The sequence below is a fragment of the Mycena indigotica genome (assembly GCF_014461135.1).
Source record: "Mycena indigotica strain 171206Taipei chromosome Unknown Mind.scaff0008, whole genome shotgun sequence".
Classification (NCBI taxonomy): domain Eukaryota; kingdom Fungi; phylum Basidiomycota; class Agaricomycetes; order Agaricales; family Mycenaceae; genus Mycena; species Mycena indigotica.
The window spans coordinates 3358991-3380282 of NW_023503007.1; the positions used below are offsets into that span (position 1 = coordinate 3358991).

A 21292-nucleotide genomic window follows, 5' to 3' on the forward strand; every position below is an offset into this window, starting at 1 on the left:
TCCAAGAATTTATTGGTTGCAAATTGGTTACGAGTGATCTGATCAGTTTGCCTTTGATACGCGAACCACTCTGGCTTCAGGTTGACCACCACCACGCTGGCCCCATGGGCCACTTACGCTCTTTCATCGACATACTCTCTCTTTCATTCTTGCTGCCGCTACTCCTTGCTGTTGTGCCATCTGTGAATGGTGCACTCACCAACTCCACCATTGACGACACAAGTTCCCAATTCACATTCACCGGCTCTTGGACTGCAACCTCGGCTTCAAACCCTTGTAACTTCTGCGCCTCGAAACCAGACGCCAGCCAGACCTTCCAACAATCATGGCATGATGGAAATTACAGGGACGGTGCAAGCCAGCGGACGGGAGGCAGTTTCACGTTCACCGGTAAAGAAAATAAACTGGCCCTGAAACTGTCCAATAAATTTTAGGCTCTGCGGTCTATATCTACGGCATTGATCAGGTCAAAACTCAGCCAAATATCGTCTTCACCCTGGGCAATCAGCGGTCTACCCACCATTACACCGGATCCCAGTCATTTGCCTACAATGCACTATTCTTTTCGGCAACGGGGCTTGACCCAAGCTCAACCCACACCGTAACATGGGACTTTGAGATCAATCCCAGCACTGGCGTTGGCGTTCAGGCCGCTTTGTTTGACTATGCAATTGTAACAAGTGGGTCCGTCGACGTCATTCCCAAGTAAGTTTTGCTTCATTTGGACTTTTAAAACAATAATAAAACGACCAAGACCTCCGACCTCAGAAGTCAACACATCCGTAAATCCATCCAAGTACGTCACCATGAAAAAGCAATGAATTGTCATTCAATGTTCTTTAGGTCTCAATCGTCTGTCCATGCACTCTTAAAGTTTGATTTGTGACCGACCCGTTTCGCAGCACAACACTCCATCTTCGGACAGCAAAACCTCATCCGGTTTATTGTCATCTTCCCCCTCGTGAGTCCCATTCACTTGGAAAAGAGCTGGACGCTCACTGCTCTATTAGAGCTTTGTAAGTTTGTACAAGGATAAGTCGTCTTCCTCCGCTAAAGGTACGATCTTATAGAGCCATCAAATCCACGAATCCCTCTGATACCAAGTGAGTGTCCGTTTTTCAATCAAAACAATCTCTGATTTTCTCAAGATCTCTGTCTGTCTTGGATTGTTCCCCGGAATATCGCTGACTTTTTCTCCTAGTTTGACCGCGCCAAGCGCTTCCTCGTATGCATCCTTATTCCTGAAAATTTACCCTGCTGAGGCCTCATTTCAGAGTCTCAGAGTCCGTCAACGCAATCGACTATATACTGTTCATCACTGACATCGCATGACAGTACCAATTCAAACGCACTGAACACATCAGCGCCAGAACCGCAATCCGCTGCTTCATCTAATCGTAGCAATGTCGGGACCATTATTGGAGCCATCATTGCCGTCTTGGTCTGCATCGTGCTCGCTATCCTTTTCCTTCTCTTGTGCCGTCGCCGAAGACAACGAATGCGTGCGCAAGTCGATGCGGAACGAGCTGCGGCTGGACTTCCTCCACTGGCACTGCCTGAACCTAATATGCGTCGCATTCGTGCTGGAAATTACACGTTGCAACCGTTCGTAGACGACCGACCATCAGCAGGCAGCGCGTTCGCCGCCACTCCAACACTCACATCAACTGCTCAAATGAGCAGTATTCACACCAATGTCCTGCAAGGAGACCTCCGACCCCTTCGTGCTGGAACGTCCACGACTGCGTCTTCTTCGGGACATGACCTCCCTCCTGCGTTTGCCGACCCTGCAAACGCGTCAACTCAATACCCTCCCGAGAAGCTAGCGATGGGTCAGTACCTTGCGTTGACTTGTTCTTGTCCTCAATTTTCCGCAGAAGGATATACTGGACGTGCTGAGGCCAACGCAAGCGTTACCCGACAGCCATCTCAGATGGCACAGTCCGATTACTTTTCTTCGGATAAGCACCGACCCACAACTGCTTTCGAAATAGACGGTGGCGATCGAAGTACAATACTGTCCCTGACCTCGCCGTCAACCTACACCTCTGCTCGGGAGCGTTACCTTGAGGAGCGGTTAGCGACCTTAGAAGCTCATGTCGCCAATTACCTACCGCCACCCTATGAACATGCCGAGACCAGGCAATAATTATAGGGAAACCATATTTATTGATGTGTGTACTGTCATCCTGCATTGCATATCTTCTTCGGGGACCTACAGGCATGAATGTATTAAAGAAGCTGGTAGTAGTAACTGGTCATTTCAACAGTCGAAGCTCCATGATGACTTCGCGCACATCAGCGCGGTTCCATCTCCCTCCAGCAGAGAAGCGAGCGCTTTGGCGAGGGACAGCATGCAAAGTGGCTTGAGAACCGACCCGTTGGGGTTGGTTCAGTGAGGGCAAGTCGACGTGGATAGGAGTTGTTTCCGAATCTGATGTGGAATCCGTGTCAGGTGGCAACTCCGGCTGGTCGTGATCAGGCCACTCTGAAGAATCGGAAGAAGAATCGGAGGGTGGCGGCAGCGATTTGCTCATCGGAATCGGGCGTGTTTGGGTCTCAGCAGGTGGGGGCATAGGGGTAGGTTTTCCAGTCAAGTCTTTGAATAAGAGACCCTGCGTTCGAGAAGCGATGCGCCGGAATGAACGTGAGATTGAGGTGGGGGGAGAAGTGGGAGAAGGATGGCTGGACTCATTGAGACTGGGTTCATCAAAAGCGTCGTCAAAGTAGAAGTAGGGAGTGCGAGGCATTCGAGGCAGCTCTGCCTCGCTCGGCGTGGTAGATATATCAGAAGCTGGTGTGGGGGGAGTGCTGACTGTGGGAGGCACAAAAGAAGGAGGTTGTATGATAGTAATCGGCATAGGATTGGTTCCACGGCGTATAGCCAAAGAACTCTGGCGTGGGGGTATTAGACTTGGGGGAGGCTCCTGGACCTGAACCTTCTTTGATGCAGAAGGCTCATTTCGAAGGTTTGGTGCGCTCTTTCGGGACCACAACGATGATGTCTATTTAACTTGATTGAGCGGTGAAGAGAGATTAGCGGAATATCCTCAATACCTGGACTTTCTTCTCCGAAGACTTTTCTGGAAGAATACGAGCACGAGAGCCCGCACCACCTCGTCCACCATATCTCACTTTACCCGGGGCATCTAGAGTAAAAGTCAGGAACCACATTGAAATCTACGAGGACGAGCAAAACCTGACGAGGAGTTGGAGAGGACGCGTGATATTTTGCCCTAGCCCGGCCTCGCTGCGAGATGGATTCTTGGGTGAGGCCGGCATGGAGTTGGATGGACGAATCATAGACCCCGCACCACCTCGTCCTCCATATCGAATATTTGGACGAGTTGACTCTGAGTGTGACTTGTCAAGCTTCAGGATAGAACAAGTTAGAAATCGCATACCAGAAACAGACAAAGAGCTTGTTGAGGTAGATGTTGTTGTTGAGACGCGGGACAAGGGGGTTGAAGGAATGGAAGGTTGCCGACAGTGCATGCAAATATGATTGCAGTCGGAGGACGTTGAAGCTACTGACATTATTGCTTGGGAGCAGTCGGGAGAGAGAAAGAGAGAAATAACGCTGGCGGTGCCAGCCTGTGCACTTATAAGGAGTCGGATAAATCTTGATGGGTCCCGCCCGCATAGGGGAATCCCAAGTCACGTTCTAGAATCTAGATGGTCAGACAGGACGAGCGTTTAAAATAAACGACGAAGAAAACAAGCTGGGCATGACGAAGTACACAAACAGTGCTGGAAAGTTTCTATGTTTAAACTTGAATGCGTAACTGCTTGGATGAGATTTTGCTCCAATTTGAATTTTGAAACTGTGGAATTAGGGTCTAAAGGAAGCAAATTATTAGCATCCGGTTCTAGGGATGAGGTATGGATAGGGGTTTATCGCCGATACTCATGAAGCTGATACATATGGACAGCAAGCTCGGGAGCGACGGTTTGGAATCAAGACCCGGATGAGAACTTTGAACTGGGTGGGGCTTGAGGAGAATTACGGTATGACTGTGGGCGTGGAGGCCGGGGCTAACATTTTCGTAGTGAGGGAACGATACTCTGCATCGAAAATGGATCCCATTTGGTGCAAAAGACGCGTGTGTCCGAGCAAACGGTGCTCCGGTATCAGAGAAGTCACATGATGGTACTCATCGCAACTCTAACTGGTTGTAGACCGCTGCTCAGCAGTGCTTAGCTGTATCTTTGGGGAGGATCTTCACGCATGGCCAAAGACGAAGGCGTCATAGACGTAGGATGAGTGTGCCAAGTTGTGAGCTGTGACATCACCTGATGGTGTTGAGCTGCTTCCCCCATCATCTTGAATCGCAACTGTCTCTGCAACGTCTCAGCTCGTCTGGCAACTGATCAACTTCGTCGAGTACTCATGACGCTCCTCTTTGTTGCCCCTCGTGTACACTCCATGCTATATCAGGCAACGGAGGCATCAAACACGGCCCGAATCCATGTCGACGAGACCGAAAGTCACCCGATAAGGCTCGAAATGGAATCGTCGGTACTTGTTTGTTTCCTTTTTCCATCCGGCATACCGACAATCTATCAAGTTCTCTATTTTTTGGTCTTCTGGAGCGTGGTCGTCTTCCTTCTGACCTTGGCGAGGTGTCCATGACCTCTGCGATAGCAATATTCTGTGCTGCTAGCGGACTTCTGGAGATTACGTCCACGCGGCCCAACACAAACGCTCTGGCTCACCTGGATCAACCCTGGCTCACCCGTAACGCTCAAAAGGTCAACCGATGAAAGATTTTTCCCTGGCTCCCTCCCCCCTAACGCCGCCTCGCGTCTTCCCCTCCAATGGCCATGTTAAAGCGCATCTTAGCGCTTTTGACCGCTTTTGCCGTCTTACGCAGTGCCGATGCTACACAAATCATGGCTCGCCCTGCCAATGTTACAGCGCCGAAACACGTCTTCCCTCTAGAGAAGAATCCCATCGTGAATCATGTCCATAAACGAGCTACGGGCAAAGTTAACATGGGTTCGTTGCAAAACCTGCTTGACTGACCTTGACTCATCTTTCTTATTAGCTTACTTCGTCAATTGGGGTGTTTACAGCCCTCGCCTGTTCTGTAACTTGCCCCTCATTCATCTTCTCTCTGGGCTAACATCTGCTATAGACCCTCAAAACATCGATGTGTCCAAACTCAGTCGTACGCTCTTGGTTTTGCCGTTTCTCGTGTCATTTGTAACGACTCTCAAGACATCCTCTATGCTTTTGCGGATTGCGATGCTAGCAGTGGAACGATTTCCCTGACCGATCCATACGCCGACACGCAGCTGCATTTCCCGACGGATAGCTGGAATGATGTGGGCAACAATCTCTACGGCGCCCTCAAGCAGATGTACTTGCTTAAACTAAAGAACCGCAACCTCAAAGGTTCGATATTGTCAACCTGGTGCCTCTTCATATGCTAATAAGTCACGAAAGTGCTTCTCTCGGTTGGAGGATGGACTTATTCCCAAGCAGGTGCGTGGGGTCAATCATATAGTCGACATTTCACTGACCATCTTCGAGGCCACTTCAACTTCGTTACCAACGCCGCTGCTCGAACAAATTTCGTCAACAGTGCTGTTTCTATGATTGAGAATTATGGGTTCGATGGCATGTGCGTCTGTTCACACATATCATTCCCACAAGATATTGACATTCTCTTTAGCGATCTGGACTTTGAATATCCCTCCAATGCCGCCCTCGGAAAAGGTTTTGCTGATCTCTACACGTCCCTGCGGACCGCCTTTGATGCGCTTGCCTCGCGAAAGGGCGATACTACGCCATACCAGCTGACCGTCGCTGTCTCTGCGGGTGCAGAAAACTACGCGAACCTCGTCGTTCCACAGATGAACTCAGGTACAGTTTTTCTAGTCTATCTGTTCGTATCACTGATTTCGATGCAGCCCTCGATTACTGGAACATTATGGCTTACGACTACGCGGGATCTTGGCTGACTTACACCGACAATCAAGCCAATCTGTATGGCGGCGCACGCACGGGCGTCTCCACAGATGCCGCCGTCAAACACTTTGTCAGTGCTGGTGCGACAAAAAGCAAGCTCTTGATGGGTTCGTGGCATGTCATTTGTGGAAATGTCCTCTAATTCACGCAGGAATTCCCATCTATGGACGTGCTTTCGAGCAAACGGCTGGACTTGGGCAACCTTACAACGGCGTATGTGCTTCTCATTCTTGCTCTTGCGACATAGCCATTGATCTCACCAACCAGATCGGTCCTGGTACTTATGAGGCAGGAGTTTACAATTACAATGCTCTTCCAAGTACGTCAATCGTACTGCACTTGATCACAAGACCAAATATTTCCTTCAGTCGCCGGTGCTCAAGTGTTCGAAAACACTACTGATGTCACCTCCTACTCGTACGACTCCGCCAAGAGGGAGTTTGTTACATACGACACTCCCAACATCGCTCGTCTCAAGGCGCAATATGTCAACTCCCAGGGCCTCGGCGGAAACTTCTTCTGGGAACTTTCGGCCGACAAGACCGGTGCGGATTCGCTCGTCGGCACCACAGCGTCTGTACTCGGCGGTCTTGACTCGACGCCAAACCATATTAACTATCCTTCCTCGACATGGGATAATATTAAGAACAACATGGGTCAGTCAACTGGTGGCGGAGGTGGTGGTGGAGGCGGAGGAGGCGGAGGAACTGGACAATGTGCTAATGTCCCGGCTTGGTCCGCATCGGTGAGTCATCATTGCGCCCACCATCACGCATGTACTAATTGAGGCTAGGCCGTCTTTGTTGGTGGACAGTCTGCCGTATATAACAACCACCTGTGGACCGCGTCGTGGTGGACTCAAGGCGATACCCCTGGCGGCGCTGTTGGGGTTTGGGTCGACAAGGGCGCTTGCTAAGCGTGTGATGAATTGAAATGTATCTTTATGAGTTGTATTCCTCTAACGGGTTTGGCCTGATGGCCTCGTGCAATGAATTTTTGACGCAAATCATCGAGTGGCGATTAGATTAGATTCGGTGTAAGATTAGATTACTTAGATTTCAAGGATAACCGGGATGTTCTTCCCCTGAACTACGTACTGCTGACATCAGCATTTCTCTCTTGCAGCTAACTCCGAAGCGTCCGATGGCTTTTGCTCTGCTCAGAACAGCGCGCTTTCCCCTACAGCGGGCGAGGTTCTCGACTACAACCTCTCGCCGAATGATGGACATCACCGGATTTACCGAAACTCAACTTGATGTCCGCTCTGCCGTCGCGCAAGTCTGCTCCGATTTCCCCAACACATATTGGCAAGAGCACGACCAGGCGCAGACCGACCCGAAGGAGTTTCATGCTGCTCTGGCAAAGGCGGGCTGGCTTGGGATAGCGCTGCCCGAACACCTTGGTGGCAGTGGACTGGGGATTTCCGAGGCCACAATGATGATGCAGACAATTTCGGAAAGCGGGGCCGGGATGGCTGGCGCGCAGTCGGTGCATGCCAACGTTTATGCGACTCAGCCATTGGCACGCTTCGGCAACGAGAGCCAGACGGAGACGGTCCTCCCCAAAGTCATCAGTGGAGAGTGGCGGGTGTGCTTCGGTGTAACTGAGCCGAATGCCGGACTGGACACCCTGAGCTTAAAGACTTTTGCGCGCAAGGATGGGGACGTATATCGGGTTACGGGCCAGAAGATTTGGATAACCTGTGCCCAGGTCGCGAAGAAGATGATGCTGCTTGCCCGGACTACGCCCGTCGACCAAGTGAAGAAACCCAGTGAAGGTCTTTCGCTGTTCTGCATCGACTTGGACCGCGAAAGGCCTGGACTTGACATGCGCAAAATCAAGAAGATGGGCGGGAGGGCGGTAGATGCAAACGAGGTGTTCTTTGACAACTACGAGATACCGGCCGATTCCTTGGTAGGAGAGGAGAGCAAGGGCTTCAAGATTATTCTGCATGGGATGAATGCCGAACGGTGTTTACTGGCGGGAGAGGCGCTTGGGCTTGGATATGCAGCGCTCAAACGGGCAGCAGAGTACGCAAAAGAGCGAGTCGTTTTCCAGCGGCCGATTGGGATGAATCAAGGCATTTCCCACCCACTCGCCGACGCGTGGATGAAGTTAGAAGGCGCAAAATTTGCCACATACCATGCAGCCCGCCTCTTCGACGCCAGCAAGAAAGACAAATCGATTTCGGCGCACTCGTTGGGTGTGGCATGTAACGCAGCCAAATACATGGCGGCCGAGGCAGCATTCACCGCAGCAGAAAGGGCAGTGTTGACGCATGGAGGCATGGGTTATGCAGCAGAATATGACGTTGAGCGATGGTTTAGGGAAAGTCTGGTCCCCAGAATCGCTCCGGTCTCAAGGGAGATGATCCTGAATTACATTTCAGAGAAGGTGTTGGAGCTGCCACGCAGTTACTGAGTAGCTGGTGTAGATATTAGGTCATTGACAAGCGCAGTGAGCGTGACTTTTATTACTCTCTTTCCTGACTCGATGACGGTCCCTGAAATGAATTACTGCTAACTCGATGACTTCGTCGACAGGAGCCACTGCTGTGCATTCTCGACACTATATAAAGTCAGCTGCATGTTTAGACTCCTCATCCATCCATCATGTACTCTGGCATTTTTGGCCTCTACTACGCCCAGGAATATCGCTTCGTCTCTCTTCCTCTCCTCAATGTCCAGGCCGAGGCATCCATTAAAGAGCTTGCTGCCCAAGTAAAGCTCACTCAGACCTACGCCAATGACGCCAATGTGCCTATTGAGGCGTCATACACCTTCCCCATTCCCTCTCGAGCAGCAGTCTGCAGCTTTGTTATGATCAAACAAGATGGAACTCGGGTTGTTGGAATTGTCAAGGAGAAGCAAGAGGCTCGGGAGACTTACCAAACTGCCGTCGCAGCTGGACATCAGGCATCTCTCTTGGAGCAGCAGACTCCAGATGGTATGTCAAGCTCAGATTCTTGTCTAGTAGCCCTCTAATTCGTTTCTAGTATTTCAGGTGTCGGTTGGCAATATTGCATCAAACGAGCAGGTCCAGATTGAGCTCATTTACGCGACAGAGCTTGCTGAAGACGAAGAGAGCGATTCGATTCGATTCCATCTCCCAGTCCACATCGGTGCTCGTTATGGTCATGCCCCTACTTCCCCTCGTACCTTCTCCTTCCGCAACTTCTTCCTCAAGGCCAAATCCTCCCCTCCACCGTTCCTGACTGTGGCATTGAATGTCGAAGCTCAAGCGCCGATCGCTAAGATTGGCTCTCCTTCCCACACTGTTTCGACGGAACTGGGTCCCGATCCAAAGCTCCCCAACTTCAACGAATTGCCGTTCTCGAACTATGCCCGCATCTCGCTGTCGTCAGAGTCGATGCTGGACAAGGACTTCGTGCTTACGGTAAAATCAGCTGGTCTTGATGCCCCTCGTTGTGTTGCCGAGTTGCATCCCACAGACAATACTGTCGCAATGGCGCTGACTCTTGTCCCGCGCTTCAAACTCCCCGATGTCTCCCGTCAAGAATTCGTCCTCCTGGTGGACCGCAGTGGTTCAATGGGTGGAAGCCGTATAGAGGCCGCCAAAAAAGCGATGGTCGTCATGCTTCGCGCGATCCCGCACAAAGACTCGCTCTTCCAAATCATGTCCTTCGGGTCTCATTGTAGCTCCCTCTGGACAGAAGGCAGCAAACCCTACAACCAAGAGACTCTCGAACAGGCGACACAGCATGTCGATTCGATGAGCGCGGATTTCGGTGGGACAGAGATTCGTAGCGCGCTGGCCAAGTGTTTCCGCGATCGCAAAACGGACCGCCCGTTAAGCGTGTTGATGTTAACGGACGGTGAAGCTTGGGATTTAGAAGGAGTGCTAGCTGAGTGCAAAAGCGCTGTCGAAAGCGCACCAAAAAATGCGTATATTCGTATCTCAGTTCTCGGCATTGGAGACGGGGTCTCGACTGCCATGTGTGAGGGTATCGCACGGATTGGGAATGGGACGTGCATGCTTGTCGGCGAACAGGAGAGCAACTTTACCGGTAAAATATCCCGAATGCTCAAAGCAGCCAAATCGCCGCCGATATCGGACATCACCGTCGACTGGGGACAGCCTGAAGTGATCGAATCGGCAGTTGTGGAGTCCAAAGACGACGACGGGTTCGAGATGGTCGAAGAAGAGTCTGGTGAAAAGCCTAAACCCAAGGCGAAGCTCAATATTTTCGATGACAGCATTGATGATCCCATCACTGCGGAGTCTGCTCCTGCGCCGCCGCCTCCTCCTGTCAGCCTTCCTCCACCAGCATATGTTCAGCAGGCACCATTCAAGATACAGAACCTCTTCCCCAACGTGCGTCTCAATGTCTATGCGATTCTACAAGGTATGTGTTCTCCCAGTAAAGGTCTTCGCTTTTCTAATCCGTTTATCAGACAAACACACACCGAAGACCGTTATACTTCGCGGAAAAACTGTCGATGACGCCGAAATTGAGCTCCCCGTATCTGTCACCGTTAGCCAACTCCAAAACCTACCCGAGGCTCCTCCAGCAGTCCACGCTCTCGCTGCTCGCAAGATCATTCAAGATCTCGAAGACGGTCGACATGGTGTTGCTAAGACCCTCAAGGATTCAAACGACTCGGATTTGTTGGCGCGCACTGTCAAGGCCTTGATTGTCCGACTCGGCAAGACGTATTCGATCGTCTCGACACACACGTCGTTTGTCGCTGTCGATGAGAGCGATCCGGCCAAGAAAATGCCTGTCTTTGTGCCAGTTGAGCAAAGCGAGAAAGAAAGCGGCAGTGTCAAAAGGGGAGGGGGAGGTCCTTTGCGCATGTCAAAAATGGCCACAGGTGGCATGGTTCAACGCTCTGCGGCTATGCCTCCACCTCCTGCAGGGGCAATGTTTGGAGCTGCTCCGCCCCGGCCGATGATGGCCGCTCCCCCAGTGATGATGGCCGCTCCGGCAGCACCATCTCCGCAAGCCAGCTCACGCTCCGCTGCTGCCCCGGATCTCTCATCGTACAACTACTCAAGTGTTTCAAGCCTGGTTCTTACTGCAGATCGGTCAACCGTTTCATCGCGGTCAGCTGCTCCCTCTTTCATGCGCAGGAAAGTCGCAAGGGCGGCCGCAGAAGAAGAAACAGTTGCTCGACCCCCTACACCTTCTGATCCGTTGGAAGCACTCGCCCGCTTGCAGGCGTTTGATGGTTGCTTCTCACTCGACGTGCTTAAAGTCGTCAAACTCGCACCGGCAAAGGACGTTGATGCTGTTCGTGCAGTGTTGCCGCCCAACTCCTCTGATGCAGTTATCGCGACGTTGCTAGCCATGGCCTTCCTCGCGAACAAACTAGGCGCGGGGGTGGAACGGGATTCGTGGGGAGGGGATGTACGAGAAGGCAGAGGAGTATGTCCAGGGCGCATTGCAGGATTTGGGTGTGTCTGAGAGTGTCGCGGACTTGGAGGCCAAGGTTTTGAAGCTGCTTGCGTGATATTCTGTTTGGAATGTATGTAACAACACATGTAAAATAAAACTAGCTCGTGTCTTCTAATCACACTTGAAAGAGACGATCTTATCGTTGAACCCATTACTCCCGAGGTTGAAAATGGCTTTGGTGCTGCTGCTGAATGCATCTCCTTGACAGCCAGCCCCGCTAAGACGGCGTTACTTGGAATTCCTCGAAATCACGAGCAGTGCTTACGCGAAATAGGTGCAGGACACTCCCGACTGCGACAATGAGCTCGCTTTGCCCGCGATAGCGGATGGGAGATTTTCTAGCGCAAAAAATCAAAACACGGCAGTCTCGATGGACGAGGCGGCAACTCACGGCAAGCGGCAGTAGGCTCGTTCATGTAGGCCGTGCATGCCGTCTGTGCTCCTTGGCCTGACTCTGCGTCGGGGCAGAAGGTGATGAAGTATGCGGAGGTCTGCAGGACCATGGCGGCAACGAGGGCGATGAGAAACGCGGGCTTCATGTCAATGTGGTGTTTGTGAAGACTGACTGGGTTGTACTCTGGGCCTCCCAGTCCGAGTCTTTATAGCTTTTACCATAGTAGACAAATCAATGAATCTGGAAACCGAAATAGCGCAGCGGCTACAAACGGTCTGAGGACGCCGTGTATACCGCTGTGCATGACCGAGAACTGTACGGAATGAGGACCTGTATGCTTAAAATTACGTTCAGTTGGGCAGTTGAACGTTCGTGCGGTTAATCACCACCCTGGGCGGTACGGTATATTGCCTACAAGGAAATAGAACATCCAGGTAGAATAACGAATGGTTTTGTAAATGAGTGGTTTGTTAGGCCGCACACGTAAGTATCGGGCTCAACCGCTTGAGAACTGCAGCCTGCGCCTCGGCCGACGCGTCGAGTTTGGTGCTGGGGTTGATGGCGCTGACGGAGATCTGGCAGCGGCCGTTGTTGTTCACGACGGTCATCTCGTCAGGGAGATGAGACGACCCGCACGTGGTCACGTCTGTCCGGAGGGGGTTCCAGTAGAGGCGGGTCAGCACGAACTTGAACGAGTCGACGCTGTTGCAGGCGTTAGAGAGCGCGGGGTAGTTGACGCTAATAGCGGTGCCCGCCGGGAGGATCGGGCCGGACGAGGCGAGGAGGGTGTCAAGGAATTTCACGGTCAGCGCAGAGTAGAGTTTGGCAGCCTGGGCTTCAGGCGCGGTGGGGTCGTTGAGGATGTTGAACGAAACTTGGCCTCCGCTGGCTGCCGAAAAGGCGACGGCGGGAACACCAGCCAAGGCGGCAGCAGACGCAGCACCACTATTAAAGAATAAGAACTTGAGAAGGATAGACACAACGAGTACGAACATGGTCCCAGAGAAAAAGGCCGCCAAGTTGAAGTTGTCTACGAATCATGATGTCAGTCGCGAGAAATATAGACAACGGAGGACGCACTTCCGATATTGGGCCCACTGACGACCAAGTCAGGCTTCGATCCGAATATTTTGGGACCAAGCGTGTTGATCCCATACAAAGCACCATCAACTGGGGGTAGGGGGTCAGAAGAAAAATGGGTTTCATAGCCGCTGACGCATACCGGGGTAGGCATTGACATAGTTCAGTCTGGGGTTGCTTGGGTCGGAGCCAATCGCAGGCGACCCTGCTGGGCAAGAGTTGAATTCGCAAGGATCCTTGCGGACAGTCGGTGTCGTGGACGACGAGCCTGTGCCCGACTGGTTTTCTGCGGGCGCGGAAAGAATGGTCTGCCCCACATTTAATATTGTAAGCGTTGAACAGAGTCGGCGCTCACATTATACCCAGCAGCAGTCAGGGCGTTGAACTGAGCCCGAATTTGTGCGGTCGCCCACCCATCGTCGTTGGCAATGACGATCTTGTTGGCAGCCGGGGCTCTTTCGACAAGACTGTTAGCACTCGGGGCTGCGGACGCGACGCCAGCCAGACAGACGAGCACTGTGAAGCCCAGCATTATTCAAAGGTGGAAGGGGAGAGCAAACGTTCGAGGACAGGACATGGTAATTATACGTAGCCGCGCAAGGCAACATAGGTGATCTCGTGGTTGATCCTGACAACCCCCATCGTGGTCGGAGGTCAATACCGAATGGTACCACATGCGCCTAAGCACAGTCCAAGCCCATCTTCGCTTATTCTAGGTACAGTACATAGGTGTTCCCAGTTTCATAGGCACAAGAATCTTTATCCAGGATCTTGTCCAGGACAAAAGCACAACGATGCAGAATAACACCACATAATTGTTGAGGTTCCAAAGCCTCCGGGCTTCTGCAAAAAACAGGGGCAACCAATCAATTTACATCTCTGCTTCTCGCGTCTTTTTACCACTACTCAACTCGAACAACTGAGTATCGGGGAAAGCTTCTCTAAAACAAAAGTCTGGTTTCCGGCCGTCGCGTCGCCCTTGTTGCTCGCCTGCATAACGCTGACGCTCACAAGGCACTCCGTAGACCTTGAGATGATGGAGTTTTCCGTCGGTAGACGCGTGGTCCCACAGGTTGAAACATCAGGTGGTGTGCCCGAAGACGCTGGGTTGATCCGTGCCAGGACGTATTTAAACGCAGAAGCAGCGGTGCAGTTGCTCGTAAGCGACGGGAAGTTAACGTTTAACAATATGCCTCCCGGGAGGAACGGTTTTGGGGTCGACAGCAGCTGATTGACGAGGGGGATGCTCAGATCAGCGTAAAGCAACGCTGCCCTGCTTGTTGTCGATGTTGGATCTGACTCAAGGGTCGTGTACGATACTTGGGAGCCCGATCCACCCGAGAAGGCAATGGCAGGAAAGCCTTCCAGCACTGCCTCCGTCGCTGCACCACTGTAGAGTTGGTTAGAACATGACGACACAGTTCAGAGTAGCACAAACACAGTGCCAGAAATGAGTACGGTCGAGCCAGCATTGCCTGTGCTCAATTAAGTGACGAAACAACTAGACGCCAGAGTAAGGACATACTCCCAACATTGGGTCCAGCAACAACCAGATCCGGTGCGGAACCATTGAAAAATTTCGGCGCAAGCGTCTGGATGCCAAATCGGGCGGAATCAACTGGATGTGGCTCAGAAAGAAATAAGAATCAGTGGGGAAGAAGCAATACCGGGGAAAGCGTTGACATAATTTTGTCTGGGGTTGGAAGCGTTGAAGCCCTCTGGTGGTGAGCCAACGGGGCAAGTATTGAATTCACAGGGATTGGTCAACACCGTTGGTGTTGCGGTAGAGGAGCCAGTTCCACTCTTGTCTACCGCAGGACAACTGAGAACGACCTTGAAGAAATATTGAGCAAATTGCAAACGAAGAGGTCAATGAACAAACATCGTATCCAGCAGCGTTGAGTGCCGACTCGTGGGCACGAACAAACGCAGCAGCCCATCCTGCATATGCAGGTGAGTTGGTCGGTCGATTATTCATCGATTTCCCGTACCATCGTCATTGGTCAGCACTAGTTTCTGGCCAGCTTCAGCTGCAGCAGCGCCAATGAGCGCAGCGAGTAAGACGGTGTGGAACAAGCGTGCCATTGTCTGGAACTTGCAGGTTGTCGAAGCTTTTATACGTTCTTCTCTCGCACACGTGCGCATTTACTCTTCTCGACGCACATGGACGAGGTCATTAGGCTGGAGAGGAGAACAGCGTCGAAGAGAACAGATTATTTGATCGGGTGTAAGCAAGTATCAGGTGCTGTGGAGGCCATCCAGGTCAACGCTGACGTCAAGACAAGAGGTTCAAGTTGTCACGGTCAGTCACGGGGAGCCTTTTTCCCAGCACGTCGTTCAGATTTCTTCTCACTTTCAAATCGCCCACCGTGCGCTCAGCTCCGTCCATCAACCATAAGCCATTATGGAATCCGTCTAATCTAACCAACCAACACCGCTCGGCCGTCTGCATCCCGCCCAACCACGCGCCACCAGCGCTTTTTATTCTCACTCCAATCTATGGACGCTTCTCCAGCCCCTCCGTCCCTCAAAATGAGTGGAAAAATCCCAGGGCCGCTGCCTCAAATACAGCCGATGGGAAAGACAATGGCTGCTTATCGCTTTGGGCTCTCCTCGATGGCGCGCTGGGCAGTGACCTCCATAACGCTTGCCCTTGTTGGCACATGGATATGCTCTGACACACAAGCACACGGCTTTTCGCTCACCACAAACCCGTTCAGGGTTGGACTCGCGTTTGGGGGGCACGCGCCAGACACCGTTGCTCCCGATACCGCGAAAAAGCCCTCGTTCCCCGACTTATATGAGGCGTCTGTTCCAGAGCTTCAGGCCGGACTCGATTCTGGACTGTTCACCAGTGTGGACCTCGTCAAGGTGTGTGACTGGGATCTAGTTTTGTGTGCAGCCATGTTAATGTCAAGTTCAGGCGTATTTTGCGCGCATCGAAGAGGTTAACCTCCAGGGCCCTGAGCTTCGGGCAGTTTTGGAGCTTAATCCCTCTGCTCTCCAACAAGCTGCAGCGCTTGATAAAGAGCGAAAAATCTTTGGGAAACGGAGTGAGCTACACGGAATACCGATTCTACTCAAGGACAACATCGCCACTGTCGCATCTGAAGGTCCGCTTTCAACTTCAATAGATGCGCAAGTAGCTGATCGTTGCTTAGGAATGAACACCACTGCCGGCTCTTTCAGTCTGCTCAAATCCATCGTCCCTGAAGACGCTGGCGTTGTAAAGCGTCTGCGTAAAGCTGGGGCAGTCATCTTAGGCAAAGCTAACCTCTCGGAATGGGCTCACTTCCGAGGTAATATTGCTTCCGGGTGGTCTGGACGCGGGGGTCAAGGTAAGCAAACAGATCAACATCGTTATTCATCATCTCATTCGAATATTTCAGCGACCAATGCTTACTTCCCCAAAGCTGATCCTTGTGGGTCTTCGTCAGGATCAGGCATAGCGGCCTCCATCGGTCTTGCCGCCGTTACATTGGGGACGGAAACGGACGGTAGCATTACTTGCCCATCCAGCAATAATAATTTGGCTGGTATCAAGCCTACCCTCGGATTGACTTCGCGTGCTGGAGGCAAGTGCACACATTAACAACTTATTAAACCTTCCTTAGTACGACTGACAAAAACCTGACAGTGATTCCCATATCCGCTCACCAAGATACTGTTGGTCCTATGACCCGTTCTTTGACAGACGCAGCCATCGTCTTGTCTGTTATCGCAGGAAAAGACCCCAACGATAACTTTACCCTCGCCCAACCCCCCATTGTTCCAGACTTCACCAAGGCACTGAACAAGAATGCTTTAAAGGGCAAGAGAATCGGAGTCCCTCGTCGAGTTTTTTTAAACGACAGTATAACCGGTAACGACCCTTCAATCGGTGTCGCGTTTGAAGAAGCCTTGCTTACTATCAAGAAACTGGGGGCAACTGTTGTGGACCCTGCAGATTTGCCGTCCGCAGAGGAGTTTGTGACCAGCAACAACGAGACGATCGTGTTGAATGTCGATTTCAAGGTTTGTTTGATGCTTCCCTCAGGTCAAAAGCAATTGTAATTCGATAACAGATCCAACTGAATGCATGGTTCAAGTCTCTGTTGAAGAATCCATCAGGCGTCGAAAGTCTCGCGGATCTCATCAAGTTCGACGACGCCAACCCAACCCTTGAGGAGCCGAAAGGCTTCAAAGATCAATCCCAGTATGTTACTTGAGCCCTCAATTATCTTTCTCAGAACTAATGCAACGATAGGCTCATCGCTGCTGAAGCGACAACCGGCTTCAATGCAACCTTTTTTGATGCCCTCGCAGCCGACCATGATTTAGGCAGTACTCGTGGCATCGACTTTGTGCTCAAGAAATTCAAGCTCGACGCCCTTGTACTGCCTGCTCCTGGATTCACTACTGTCATTGCTGCAGTTGTCGGTTATCCTATCGTAACCGGTTAGTCACAACTTGAGCTTGTCTTGCGATTTTTTGTGCTGAGAATGGACAGTGCCTCTCGGGTTTTTCCCTGAAAACGTAACGTGCGTGGCTCTTTCCCCCGTAATTTCATACCTCCTGATGATCTAGTATTGGGAGCGCTGGTCCTGAGACCGTCTATCCTGCTCCGGGTGTGCCATTTGGCTTGTCCTTCTTGGGAACAGCATTCTCTGAAATGGACCTCATTGGCTTCGGCTTCGCATATGAGCAGGAAACACAGACTAGACTGAAGAGGAAGGCGTTCGCGGCAGCCATCCCCAAGACTCAATTGGCAGATATCGTTGGGAAGTGAAAACGCGTCGCGTCACATTACACGTGATACCGATGTATTAATTACATTTTTTTCTCCTACTTCGGGAGACAGCTCAAGATCTCGAACAGTCTGAGCAGGACAAACGTTTGGGTCTCCTTGTCAACATCTGCCTTGGTCGAAGCGTTGAACACGCTTATTGTGTTGATACACGCTCCAAGTGTTGCGATGGCATCGGACTCCGTAGGCAGTTGCGTGGACCCACAAATCGGCACATCAGCTGAGTTCGCATCCGGCGGATTGATTCGAGTTAGCACGAACTTGAAGTCGGACACTTGGGTGCAGTTTTGAGCAGAGGTGGTCGAGGGGTAGTTGACGTTGAGGGCAATGCCTTTGGGGAGAATCGGGCCTGGGAGCAGAAGGAGTGTGTCAACGACTTTGACGCTAAGCGCGGCATAGAGGTTGGATGCGACTGTGAGCGGGTCCGTTGTGTTGGCGAGAGTCGTGTATGAGATCTGTGCGCCGGTGGCACCCGAAAAGGCAATCGCAGGTACACCTTCAAGAGCGGCTTCGGTCGCAGCTCCACTGGGATGTTTTGATCAATCAGGTTTTCGGGGTGAGTTTGAGATGGCTTACACAGTGCCAGAAATAAGGACAGTTGGGCCAAGATTATCTGCGAATAAAGGCTCAGGACGACTGATGGAGCGATTCGACAGCTATACCGACTTCCAACATTGGGCCCAGCAAACACAAAGTCAGGTTTGGACTTGAAGAATTTGGGGGAGAGGGTTTGGATGCCGAACTATTCGTTATGAGACAGACAAATGATGATGAGCACTCCTCACCTCTACTGAGGTTGCAGGGAAGGAGTTGACGTAGTTCAATCGCGCTGAGACAGCGTGAGGTTGATGTGGCGTGCCACACATCAGGGTACGCACGATCTGACGCATTGAAGCCTTCGACAGCATCAGTAATGGGTTTCCCTGTTCGCAAAGAACTACACGCCTTCTGGCGGAGCACCAATAGGGCAGGTATCAAACTCGCAGGTGATGTTGAGCACCGTTGGCGGCGCCATACTAGAGCCCGTACCCGATTTATTTTCCGCGGGGGCAGACATCAGGACCTTTTGAACCAGCGGTCAGAGCCCAGAGTAGATAGTGAGCAATTTGAACTAGCATTGTATTTGGCCGCCTTTAGCGCAGTATACGATGCGCGAATGTGAGATGCCGCCCATCCTTGTTCATTTGAAACACTATAGGCAGCACTCAAAAGGAAAGCACGGACCATCATCGTTGGTCAGTAAGATCTTGCGATTGAAGGGGTTTGTGAGCGCAGACGCGCCGCCGAGAGCTAGCGCTCCAGTAAGCAGTCGTAAAAAAGAGAGCATTGTCCCTGCAACTCCATCCACCGCTGTTGAACAATAAATACTGGACCAAAAATAACGGGAATCACGCACGTTTGGGGGACGCGTGTGCTCAAGCTTCTGGTAGATCGACGTGCGGAAATGATTCCCACAGGATGTGTCGGGAGTAGAGCGGGCGGGCATCGCGGTATCCTGCATCATCCCAGCCACATTAATCACAGCCGTGATTCAAAAATGTTTAGGTGGGAAACGTTAGTGGGAATATATAAAGTTTTGCAATTAATTTTTTATTGTGTAAAAAACTTTGAGTTTTTCTGTCCAAAAAATGTTGACTTGGCTGGGCAAAAGGATTTTTAGGACCAAAATATTTAATGTTTTGCAATGAGTTTTTGGGCCAAGAAAAAACTTTATATATTCCCACTAACGTTTCCCACCTAAACATTTTTGAATCACGGCTGTGATTTGGCAGCAGGAGACAAACCGGTGTTACCATCACGTTACGTCACGCGTTTCGTTACTGTGTCACACTCTCTTTCAACCAACCAAGACGCGTCAACCGATGCCCGGCCCTTCGAACACGCACAAGGGAAAGAAGGCGCGTAGAGCTTCAGGGAAGAAACCACGTGCCTCAATTGAGAGCACTGCGTCATCAGCGAGCAGCACGCGACTCGACATCCGGACTCCTTCGCCCGACCCGGCTGGGGGTGCGCTGGACGTCACAGTCGTCGTCGCCAGCCTCGACGACGCTGAAGAACATGACAACATGCAGCTGCCCGAGGACGGGTATGATTTCAAGCCTCAGGAGCCGCCGCTTAGATTTGCCGACCCAGAATTCGAAACGGACGCGCAACTCGATGCGTTCAGATTTAATCCAGAACGCCCGTTTATCCACGACCCAGGAAACGGCCACCGGGTCCGCTCGATGGCGCATTTCCTCCCCTCTTTCTTCGCTCAGCCGCCAGCGTTGCCCAGCGAAGACCCGTTGGCGGCAGAGTTTGCCAGCGAGGAGGTCCGGGAAATGCTGCTTCTGCTGTGCAATAAGGGCGGGGTGTTGACAGAGGAGATGGCTTTGGTGCGTACATTTCTTCCTGCATGAGATTCGCTGTAACAACGGGCACAGGCTTTATGGTACAACAAAAGTCGTGCGACAAGTCGTGTTTGTCCCGCATGTCAGCGTCTATACCGACTAGGAGACGTATTGCCAGAGCATGTGGACGATGAAAGTGACGAGCGGCCATGGAAAACGCCCCCGCCTCAACTGGAGAGGGAACAGCAAATTAGCGGCCTTTGTACGTTGCGATTGACTGTGTCTTGTCTGGGCCATACTCAAACGTCAGCAGGTTCCTCACTTTGCTTCATTCTGGCATCGTATAACTACCCTGCTGCCATAAAGTATGCATGGGGGACAATGGCTGACGAGATGGACGAGGAAGTATGGACTTTGTTGAATACAAGCCCCGAGGGACCGCAGCCACCTGAGAGTATTGGCCTCGGCATGCTTGTTCGTATGACACGCCTCCACGATTTAGGACTTGCGCAGCTTGTTCTCCACGACGACGACGATATTGATTAGATATACTTGTCTCATTTATACCCTACTACTTGCGCACATTCTTCAGTGCCGACTCCACCAGGAGTTTGGTGTACAACCGATGCAGCCATTGGATCAAGTCCGGCATCGGCTGCCCCGGCCCGTCGCCTTTGTAGAACACAGACTTAAAGGTGAACTCGACAACGCCTTCGTCTTGTCTAACTTTTGCGCCTAGCTCTATCAGGCCATCTGAGTCCCGTGGCCCAGCAATACGCGGGGAATCGCCAGCTCTGAGAGTAATACTACTGGCAGTGTGTTCCAGAACTTCAAAGTGGTCCGTGACTCGCGTGCCCACCGGGTAAGTCGAGCCCTTGAGCTCTGGCGGGTCCCAGAGGTCGGTGGCAGTCGCTGGCCCGCGATATTTCCGCTCCAAGTACTTTCGCTGGATGTCGTAGCCTATGTGTCTGCTCTCAACTCGTTATCTTGAGAGAGAACGACACGCACCGAACTCGGCCCATATCCCGCCACAAAACTTCTCTACCAGCTTCCCATCGCCTTGAAGGTACTCCTCCCTGATTTCGCCCAGCGGAACCCGTCTGACGCATAAATCGTGGGCGCCGTCGTTGCCGAATGCGTTGAACTTCTTGTAAGCAGTGGAGGCGACAATCGGGTCATCTTGAACTGAGAATGGGACAAATTCGGCGTGGCGAGTGTAAGCAAGGAAGGTCCCGAATGAAGCGGCCCCAGCGACAGTGGTATATGTCGCAAAGGTGCGTGCAGCTCTGACAGCACGGTTCATCGTCGT

The 21292-nt window shown here is 51.8% G+C and overlaps 11 protein-coding genes across 11 annotated transcripts; 6 read left to right on the top strand and 5 right to left on the bottom strand.

Annotated features, from left to right (window-relative positions):
• Positions 1-5: 5 nt before the first annotated feature.
• Positions 6-2149, top strand: MIND_00954500 (uncharacterized protein; the record flags this gene model as incomplete). The annotated part of the gene is made up of 12 exons (XM_037366161.1): positions 6-390; positions 435-705; positions 755-796; positions 844-856; positions 903-961; positions 1011-1016; positions 1071-1103; positions 1149-1154; positions 1202-1225; positions 1275-1283; positions 1336-1832; positions 1878-2149. Exons 1-12 carry the CDS (start codon positions 105-107, stop codon positions 2147-2149), a joined length of 1518 nt encoding a protein of 505 aa, XP_037217573.1. The 5' UTR covers positions 6-104.
• Positions 2150-2258: 109 nt separating this feature from the next.
• Positions 2259-2861, bottom strand: MIND_00954600 (uncharacterized protein; the record flags this gene model as incomplete). Its single annotated transcript, XM_037366162.1, has 1 exon — positions 2259-2861. The coding sequence occupies one exon, from the start codon at positions 2859-2861 to the stop codon at positions 2259-2261; it is 603 nt and encodes a 200-aa protein (XP_037217574.1).
• Positions 2862-4818: 1957 nt separating this feature from the next.
• MIND_00954700 (Carbohydrate-binding module family 5 protein) lies at positions 4819-6890 on the top strand (the record flags this gene model as incomplete). The annotated part of the gene is made up of 12 exons (XM_037366163.1): positions 4819-4999; positions 5049-5090; positions 5139-5171; positions 5222-5398; positions 5450-5488; positions 5537-5627; positions 5679-5869; positions 5917-6081; positions 6126-6187; positions 6242-6293; positions 6343-6719; positions 6768-6890. The coding sequence occupies 12 exons, from the start codon at positions 4819-4821 to the stop codon at positions 6888-6890; spliced, it is 1533 nt and encodes a 510-aa protein (XP_037217575.1).
• A 302-nt stretch (positions 6891-7192) lies between these two features.
• On the top strand, positions 7193-8395 carry MIND_00954800 (putative acyl-dehydrogenase; the record flags this gene model as incomplete). The annotated part of the gene is made up of 1 exon (XM_037366164.1): positions 7193-8395. One exon carries the CDS (start codon positions 7193-7195, stop codon positions 8393-8395), a length of 1203 nt encoding a protein of 400 aa, XP_037217576.1.
• Positions 8396-8586: 191 nt separating this feature from the next.
• Positions 8587-11402, top strand: MIND_00954900 (uncharacterized protein; the record flags this gene model as incomplete). The annotated part of the gene is made up of 3 exons (XM_037366165.1): positions 8587-8920; positions 8970-10340; positions 10390-11402. The coding sequence occupies 3 exons, from the start codon at positions 8587-8589 to the stop codon at positions 11400-11402; spliced, it is 2718 nt and encodes a 905-aa protein (XP_037217577.1).
• An 855-nt stretch (positions 11403-12257) lies between these two features.
• On the bottom strand, positions 12258-13399 carry MIND_00955000 (SurE domain-containing protein; the record flags this gene model as incomplete). Its single annotated transcript, XM_037366166.1, has 5 exons — positions 12258-12732; positions 12781-12817; positions 12868-12957; positions 13010-13175; positions 13223-13399. The coding sequence occupies 5 exons, from the start codon at positions 13397-13399 to the stop codon at positions 12258-12260; spliced, it is 945 nt and encodes a 314-aa protein (XP_037217578.1).
• A 374-nt stretch (positions 13400-13773) lies between these two features.
• Positions 13774-15012, bottom strand: MIND_00955100 (SurE domain-containing protein; the record flags this gene model as incomplete). The annotated part of the gene is made up of 6 exons (XM_037366167.1): positions 13774-14257; positions 14306-14342; positions 14393-14485; positions 14535-14700; positions 14750-14808; positions 14859-15012. 6 exons carry the CDS (start codon positions 15010-15012, stop codon positions 13774-13776), a joined length of 993 nt encoding a protein of 330 aa, XP_037217579.1.
• A 354-nt stretch (positions 15013-15366) lies between these two features.
• MIND_00955200 (Amidase domain-containing protein) lies at positions 15367-17635 on the top strand (the record flags this gene model as incomplete). Its single annotated transcript, XM_037366168.1, has 9 exons — positions 15367-15738; positions 15791-15980; positions 16029-16205; positions 16257-16442; positions 16505-16881; positions 16932-17062; positions 17114-17304; positions 17357-17387; positions 17434-17635. 9 exons carry the CDS (start codon positions 15367-15369, stop codon positions 17633-17635), a joined length of 1857 nt encoding a protein of 618 aa, XP_037217580.1.
• A 56-nt stretch (positions 17636-17691) lies between these two features.
• MIND_00955300 (uncharacterized protein) lies at positions 17692-18980 on the bottom strand (the record flags this gene model as incomplete). The annotated part of the gene is made up of 8 exons (XM_037366169.1): positions 17692-18178; positions 18230-18266; positions 18320-18395; positions 18439-18482; positions 18532-18549; positions 18599-18716; positions 18770-18828; positions 18878-18980. The coding sequence occupies 8 exons, from the start codon at positions 18978-18980 to the stop codon at positions 17692-17694; spliced, it is 942 nt and encodes a 313-aa protein (XP_037217581.1).
• A 535-nt stretch (positions 18981-19515) lies between these two features.
• Positions 19516-20529, top strand: MIND_00955400 (uncharacterized protein; the record flags this gene model as incomplete). Its single annotated transcript, XM_037366170.1, has 3 exons — positions 19516-20028; positions 20077-20245; positions 20297-20529. 3 exons carry the CDS (start codon positions 19516-19518, stop codon positions 20527-20529), a joined length of 915 nt encoding a protein of 304 aa, XP_037217582.1.
• A 25-nt stretch (positions 20530-20554) lies between these two features.
• MIND_00955500 (uncharacterized protein) lies at positions 20555-21286 on the bottom strand (the record flags this gene model as incomplete). Its single annotated transcript, XM_037366171.1, has 2 exons — positions 20555-20943; positions 20992-21286. 2 exons carry the CDS (start codon positions 21284-21286, stop codon positions 20555-20557), a joined length of 684 nt encoding a protein of 227 aa, XP_037217583.1.
• Between the last annotated feature and the right edge of the window lie 6 nt (positions 21287-21292).